At 56.3% G+C, this 7,689-nt stretch overlaps 1 protein-coding gene across 1 annotated transcript in view; it reads left to right on the top strand.

The window, feature by feature from the left end:
* The window catches only part of slc2a15a (solute carrier family 2 member 15a), a 178,183-nt gene extending 170,763 nt beyond the window's left edge, over window positions 1-7,420 (top strand). Inside the window, exon 12 of the mRNA XM_085994156.1 lies at window positions 6,478-7,420. Within this exon, the coding sequence (XP_085850282.1) occupies window positions 6,478-6,720 (243 nt within the window). The 3' untranslated portion in view covers window positions 6,721-7,420. The remainder of the gene's footprint in view (window positions 1-6,477) is intronic.
* Window positions 7,421-7,689: the final 269 nt, after the last annotated feature.

Raw genomic sequence — 7,689 nt, forward strand, 5'->3', positions numbered from 1 at the left:
CTTCACGTCACTCAACGCTAATGAGCGGTAGGATTGGTCAGCAGCTAATGAGCGGAATTTTGCCGTTTTTTTTGAACGTTTTTTGTGTACTGTCCGAACAAGTTTTGTCTGACCAAAAAGTAAGTACACCTATGACGCCCCCCTAATCATAAGCTTTCTTTTGATGTAACATATGTGTAGGTACGCTCTATAACTTTTGAGTGATGCCCGGACAGACAGACAGACAGACAGACAGACAGACCGATCCTTTTATTATTTATTATAATATAGATAGATAGATATACAGGAGCGTTATACCCAGTAACGTGGTCTGTCTGTGTGGGAAGGAGAGAGAGAGAGAGAGAGGGGAAAGAGGAGAGAGAGGGAAGGAGAGAGAGAGGGAAGGAGACAGAGAGAGAGAGAGGGAAGGAGAGAGAGAGAAGGAAAGGAGAGAGAGAGAGGGAAGGAGAGAGAGAGAGGGCGAGGGAAGGAGAGAGAGGGGGAAGGAGACAGAGAGAGAGAGGGAAGGAGAGAGAGAGAGAGAGGGAAGGAGAGAGAGAGGGAAGGAGAGAGAGAGAGAGAGGGAAGGAAGAGAAAGAGAGGAAGGAGAGAGAGAGGGCGAGGGAAGGAGAGAGAGGGGGAAGGAGAGAGAGAGAGAGCGAGGGAAAGAGAGAGAGAGAGCGAGGGAAGGAGAGAGAGACTCAGAGGTAAGGAGAGAGAGAGGGAAGGAGAGAGAGAGGGAAGGAGAGAGAGAGAAAGGGAAGGAGAAAGAGACAGAGAGAGAGGGAAGGAGAGAGAGAGGGAAGGAGAGAGAGACAGAGAGAGAGGGGAAGGAGAGAGAGGGGGAAGGAGACAGAGAGAGAGAGGGAAGGAGAGAGAGACAGAGAGGGAAGGAGAGAGAGAGAGAGTAAGAGGAAGGAGAGAGAGAGAGAGGGAAGGAGAGAAGGAGAGAGAGAGGGAAGGAGAGAAGGAGAGAGAGAGGGAAGGAGAGAGAGAGAGGGAAGGAGAAGAGGGAAGGAGAGAGACAGCGAGAGAGGGGAGGAGAGAGAAGGAGAGAGAGAGAGAGGGAAGGAGAGAGAGAGAGAGGGAAGGAGAGAGAGGGAGAGGGAACGAGAGAGAGAGAGAAGGAGAGAGAGAGGGAAGGAGAGAGAGGGAAGGGGGAGAGAGGGAAGGAGAGGGAGAGAGGGAAGGAGAGGGAGAGAGAGGGAAGGAGAGAGAGAGAGAGGGAAGGAAAGAGAGAGAGAGGGAAGGAGAGAGAGAGAGAGGGAAGGCGAGAGAGAGAGGGAAGGAGAGAGAGACTGGGGGGAGAGAGAGAGAGAGACGGGTAGAGAGAGAGATGGGGGGAGAGAGAGAGAGACTGGGGGGAGAAGAGAGAGAAACTGGGGGGGAGAGAGAGAGTGGGAGGAGAGAGAAAGGGGGGGAGAGAGAGAGGGGGCAGAGAGAGGGGGAGAGAGCGAAGGGGGAGGGAGGGGGGCAGAGAGAGGGGGAGGGAGGGGGGGCAGAGAGAGGGGGAGGGAGGGGGCAGAGAGAGGGGGAGGGGGGGAGGGAGGGGGAGGGAGGGAGGGGGAAAGAGAGAGAGGGGGGAGAGAGAGAGGGGGGGAGGGAGGGGGAGAGGGGGAGAGAGAGAGGGTGAGGCAGGGGGGAGAGAGAGGGGAGGGGGGAGAGGTGAGGAGGGGAGGAGAGAGAGACAGAGGGAAGGAGAGAGAGAGGGGCGAGTCCCCCGGCCCGCGGCCCCGCAAATGGGACTCTGTGGGCGTGAGCCGGCTTGAGGCTGTGAGAGAGGGCTGGGACCGGTTGTCGGGGTAACCCTTCCCCCCCCCCTTCCCGCCCTCCCGAGCTCCGCCCTCCCGAGCAGCACCGGCCAGCCCCGCCCTCCCAAGCATCGGCCCCCCGCCGAGCCGGCTTCAAGACCGCCGATTGCGGCTGGGCCTGCGCACCGCGCAGGAAGAGAGAGAGAGAGAGACGCCGCCGCTCAACGGAGCGGGCTCTTGTGGGTGTGGGGGAGAAGCAGAAACATCGATATCAGCTTCTAGTCGTTGGCACCAGTCACTCACCGCAGCTTCCAGTCGTTGGCAGCAGTCACTTAGTTTATAGAAAACCCTCCGTCCTCCCGAGCCCCGGGATGGGGCCTGAGCGGGCTTTAGACCGCCGATTGCAGCTGGGCCTGCGGCCTAGTAGAGGGGGGGAAAGCCCGAGTCCCCGGGCAGCAAAAAAAAGAGGGTGAAAGATAGGAAAATTAATCAGCTTAACAAAAAGTCTTTAGAAATTAATTTACTTTTTTTTTTAAACTATTTAATTGTGTACAGAAAGTGGGAAAAAAAAAAAAATCAATTTTGAATCAAGATGGCGGCCACTCACCTCAGCTCAGAAGGATTAGGCCCGCCCACACACGCACCGATTGGTCAACCGTCAGGTCACTGAACTGTAGGATTGGTCAATCATCACGTCACTCAACTCTAGGATGGCCCCCGCCCCGCACACGCAATGAACCCGCCCCTGTGACGCAGCGATTGGTCAACCCGTCGTGTCACTCGACTGTACAATTGGTCAACCTTCACGTCACTCAATGCTAATGAGCGGATAATGAGCGGAATTTTGAACGTTTTTTGGATACCGTCCTGAACAATTTTTGTCTGACCAAAATCTCGCTAACGGCCTTGCCGGCTCCCGCGGGCCGCTCGCACTGATGACCGCGCATGCGCTGCCCGCACTCACCGCGCATGCGCCGCCCACACTCACCGCGCATGCGCTGCCCGCCACGCCCGCAGCGGCCGTCCATCAGCCGCGCGATACGCGGGGGACCTCAGCAACGGCCACCGGACCTCAGGCGCTAGGCAGGGGGGAGGGGGGGCCGGAGAGAGGGACAGGAGGGGAGTGGGGGAGGGGAGGGGTGGGGGGGGGAGAGGGAGACAGGGAGGGGAGGGGAGGGAGGGAGACGGGGAGGGGAGGGGAAGGGAGGGAGAGAGGGGGGGAGGGAGAGAGGGGGAGGGGAGGGAGGGAGAGAGGGGAGGGGAGGGAGAGAGGGGAGGGAGGGATAGGACAGGGAGAGGACATGACAGGGAGGAGGGGGGGACACACAGGGGCAGGGAGACCAAACACCCCAAAATTGCCCTCACAACGCGGGGGCTCCCCAGCTAGTCTATATATATAAAGCGGCTCTTCTGTCTGTCTGTCCCGATGTCTGTCTGTCTGTCTGTCTGGGCATCACTCAAACGTTATAGAGTGTACCTACACATATGTTATATCAAAAGAAAGCTTATGATTAGGGGAGTCTACTAGGCATCTTTACTTTTTGGTCAGACAAAAATTGTTCGGACAGTAGACAAAAAACATTCAAAAAACGGGAAAAAATCCGCTCATTAGCGGTCTGACCAATCCTACCACTCATTAGCGTTGAGTGACATGATGGTTGACCAATCATACAGTTCAGTGTCCTGATGGTTGACCAATCGGTGCATCACGGGGGGTGTTTCATGGCGTTTGTGGGGCGGGGCCTAATCCTTCAAACTGCCGTTACTGAGGTGAGTGGCGGCCATTACAGACCGGCCGGGCCTGAAGCTTAAAAAATTTCTCTCTCTCCTCTCTCTCTCTTTCCCCCCCTCCCCTCTCTCTCTCTCTCCTCTTCCCTCTCTTCTTCCTCTCTCTCTCTCTCTCCTTCCCTCTCTCTCTCTCTCTCTCCTTCCCCCCTCTCTCTCTTGCCGTGAGTGCGGGACCGGGGGAAAACCGGGGCTTTCACATGAGCCGTCCCCGACCGATGTCGGACACGGTAGTCCAGAGCGAAAGGCGTTCCACAGCTGCCCGCCCGACCAACCGGGGTCCAAAGGCCCGCCGCATTAACCATGAGGAACCCCGGGCTCGCTTCGGAGCGATGGGCACCCCGGACTCCCGGTGTCGGATATGCTCCATTCTGGTACCGGCGTGGTGAGTCAGATGGAGAGGAGAGGGAGAGAGAGGGAGGGAGAGAGAGCGGGGAGGGAGGGAGGGGGAGAGAGAGAGAGGGGCAGGGAGAGCGGCGGGGGAGAGAGAGAGGGGAGAGATGGGCAGGGAGAGAGAGGGGGGGCGGGAGAGAGGGGGAGGGAGAGAGAGAGAGGGTGAGGGAACTTCCCACCGACCTCACAAAATGGCGGCCGCCCTTCTTCACCCGCAGTCTCTCTCCCCCCCCAGTCTCTCTCTCTCCCCCCAGTCTCTCTCTTCTCCCCCCATTCTCTCTCTCTCTTCCCCCCAGTCTCTCTCTCCCCCCCCAGTCTCTCTCTCTCTCTCTCTCCCCCCCCAAGTCGCTTCTCTCCGCCCCCCACCCCAGTCTCTCTCTCCCCCCCATCTCTCGCTTCTCCCCCCCAGTCTCTCTATCGATCCCCGGGCCTCTCTTCACCCCCCCGGTCTCTCTCTCTCTCTCCTTCCCACACAGACAGACAGACAGACAAACTCATTTATATATATAAAAATTATTCCTACTTTTTTCATAACAACATGCCCTCAAAAAAAACCCCTCGGCACCGCCGGGCACTGCAGCTAGTATATAATATATACAGGAGCATTATACCCAGTAACACACGGTGTGTTATTATATAATGCATACAGGAGCGTGCAGGAAGAGAATAGCAAAAAGAAAGAATACCCAGTCCAGAAACAGCTGAAATACACAGACTTTAGCATTAAAAGTGTCCTTAATTGATCTTTTCTAATAAACCACTTGTAACGGTGGGCATGTGGGTGGAATTAAGAATCATAGTGCCGTCTTTCGGATGAGATGTTAAACCGAGGCCCTGTCTGCTCTCTGAGGTGGACGTAAAAGATCCCATGGCACTATTTCGAAGAGGAGCAGGGGAGTTCTCCCCGGTGTCCTGGGCCACTATTTATCCCTTAATCAACGTCACTAAAACAGATTATCTGGTCATTACCACATTGCTGTTTGTGGGAGCTTGCTGTGCACAAATTGACTGCCGTGTTTCCTACATTACAACAGTGACTACACTTCAAAAAGCACTTCATTGGCTGTAAAGCGCTTTGGGACGTGCTGAAGTTATGTAACCGGCTGTACAAATGCAGATTCTTTCCAGGTGGCAGGATTGCAGTGCCTCTCTCATTGTGCGGCCGGTTTTCCAGTGGGGAATGTTTACACTATGAACCACACCCCAGCGCATCGTGTGCACGGCTGATGCCCTTGTGGGAGCTTGGAATGAGCCTGAGACAGAGAGGTTCCAGGGCCACGGTTGCCTGGCAGCCACTGGCAGTGCTGTCTCTGCAGTGGATGTTGTCCAACACAAACCCTAGTGAGTTGGAGCTTGCAAAGAATATAGGAACCGGAGGAGGCCATTCAGCCCCTTGAGCCTGTTCTGCCATTCAGTGAGATCCTGGCTGATCTGCACCTCAACGCCATCCACCCGACTGTAACCATAAGAAAGAACTTGTATTTCTATAGCACGTTTCACCACCTCAGGACGCCCCAAAGTGCTTTACAGCCAATGAAGTACTTTTGAAGTTTAGTCACTGTTATAATGTAGGAAACGCGGCAGCCAATTTGCGCACAGCAAGCAGCAAAGAGATAACTGACCAGCTAATCTGTTTTAGTGATGTTGGTTCAGGGGTAAATATTAGCCTGGACACCGGGGAGAACTCCCCTGCTGTTCTTCAAAATAGTGCCCTGGGATCTTTTACGTCCACCTGAGAGGGCAGACCTCACCTCTGACAGTGCAGCGCTCCCTCAGTACTGCCTCTCCGACAGTGCAGCACTCCCTCGGTGCTGCCCCTCTGACAGTGCAACGCTCCCTCAGTACTGCCCCTCTGACAGTGCAGCGCTCCCTCAGTACTGCCCCTCCGACAGTGCGGCGCTCCCTCAGTACTGCCCCTCCGACAGTGCGGCGCTCCCTCAGTACTGCCCCTCCGACAGTGCAGCGCTCCCTCAGTACTGCCCTTCCGACAGTGCAGCGCTCCCTCAGTACTGCCCCTCCGACAGTGCGGCGCTCCCTCAGTACTGCCCCTCTGACAGTGCAGCGCTCCCTCAGTACTGCCCTTCCGACAGTGCAGCGCTCCCTCAGTACTGCCCCTCCGACAGTGCGGCACTCCCTCAGTACTGCCCCTCCGACAGTGCAGCATTCCCTCAGTACTGCCCCTCCAACAGTGCAGCACTTCCTCAGTACTGCCCCTCCGACAGTGCGGCACTCCCTCAGTACTACCCCTCCGACAGTGCAGCGCTCCCTCAGTACTGCCCCTCCGACAGTGCGGCACTCCCTCAGTACTGCCCCTCCGACAGTGCAGCGCTCCCTCAGTACTGCCACTCCAACAGTGTAGGCCTGGATTTTTGTGCTCAAGTCTCTGGATGCGCGAGTGGCTACCACTGAATAACTTCAGACTTTCTGACGTAGGTGATCCTCGGTTTGAAGACATTGGGAGGGGAGGGTGGCGGCGGGGAGATTGTGGGCGGGGGGGGGGAGCCGTTTCGAGTGTCCCCCCTCACTCCCCGAGCATGTCATTTGTGAACCCTTTTCTCTGTTTTCCCAGATGTCTGCTGGAGCTTACTGCTACCTGGTGTTTTGTGGGATATGCTGGATTGTCGCCATCTATGCTTATATCGTCATCCCGGAGACCAAGAATAAGACCTTTATGGAGATCAGTCAGATGTTCTCCTCCAAAAATGCAGCCAGTCACCGCGCGTCTCTCGACGAGGTTCAGTTGAAGAAGTTCAAGGGATACGGGACGTTAGAAAACAGTTCCACACATCTTGACAGTTCCAGGTTTTTGTAGGAAACCTAATGCCAATTTCCGGATGAATAAAGAGGCGGTTTGGATGGACTATGAGATGTCTTCTTTTATCTAATTTTATATTAATGTAATAATGGCCATCTTATTCCAGCTTCCCACAGCTCAAGAAGGTCTTTCCGCCCCCTGGGGTCCTCACTGTTGAAAATAGCCCTCATCGCACCCTCTCCAACCCTAACTCATTCTCCCGCAGGACCGTGAAAACCGTGGAGCTCCACACCTCCCTCAGCCTTCTCTTCAATCTATAGCCTTTTACAAACCACACTAGCATCACTAAACCACTACTCCTTATCTCTCCTTAACTTGGGGAGTGGCCCTCGCTGAGTGAGTAGCACAGTCACCTCTCAGTCAGAAGGTTGTGGGTTCAAGTCCCACTCCATGGACTTGAGCACATAATCCAGGTCTGACACTCCCAGTGCAGTACTGAGGGAGTGCTGTACTGTCGGAGGGGCAGTACTGAGGGAGCGTCAGTACTGAGGGAGCGCTGCACTGGCGGAGGGGCAGTACTGAGGGAGAGCTGCACTGTTGGAGGGGCAGTACTGAGGGAGCACCGCACTGTCGGAGGGGCAGTACTGAGGGAGCGCCGCACTGTCGGAGGGGCAGTACTGAGGGAGCACCGCACTGTCGGAGGGGGCAATACTGGGGAGCGCTGTACTGTTGGAGGGGCAGTACTGACGGAGCGCTGCACTGTCGGAGGGGCAGTACTGAGGGAGCGCCGCACTGTCGGAGGGGCAGTACTGAGGGAGCGCCGCACTGTTGGAGGGGCAGTACTGAGGGAGCGCCGCACTGTCGGAGGGGCAGTACTGAGGGAGCGCCGCACTGTCGGAGGGGCAGTACTGACGGAGCGCTGCACTGTCGGAGGGGCAGTACTGAAGGAGCGCCGCACTGTCGGAGGGGCAGTACTGAGGGAGCGCCGCACTGTTGGAGGGGCAGTACTGAGGGAGCGCCGCACTG

This window comes from Somniosus microcephalus, chromosome 8, assembly GCF_052327205.1.
Source record: "Somniosus microcephalus isolate GS21.2 chromosome 8, FLI_Smic_1.0, whole genome shotgun sequence".
Classification (NCBI taxonomy): Eukaryota; Metazoa; Chordata; class Chondrichthyes; order Squaliformes; family Somniosidae; genus Somniosus; species Somniosus microcephalus.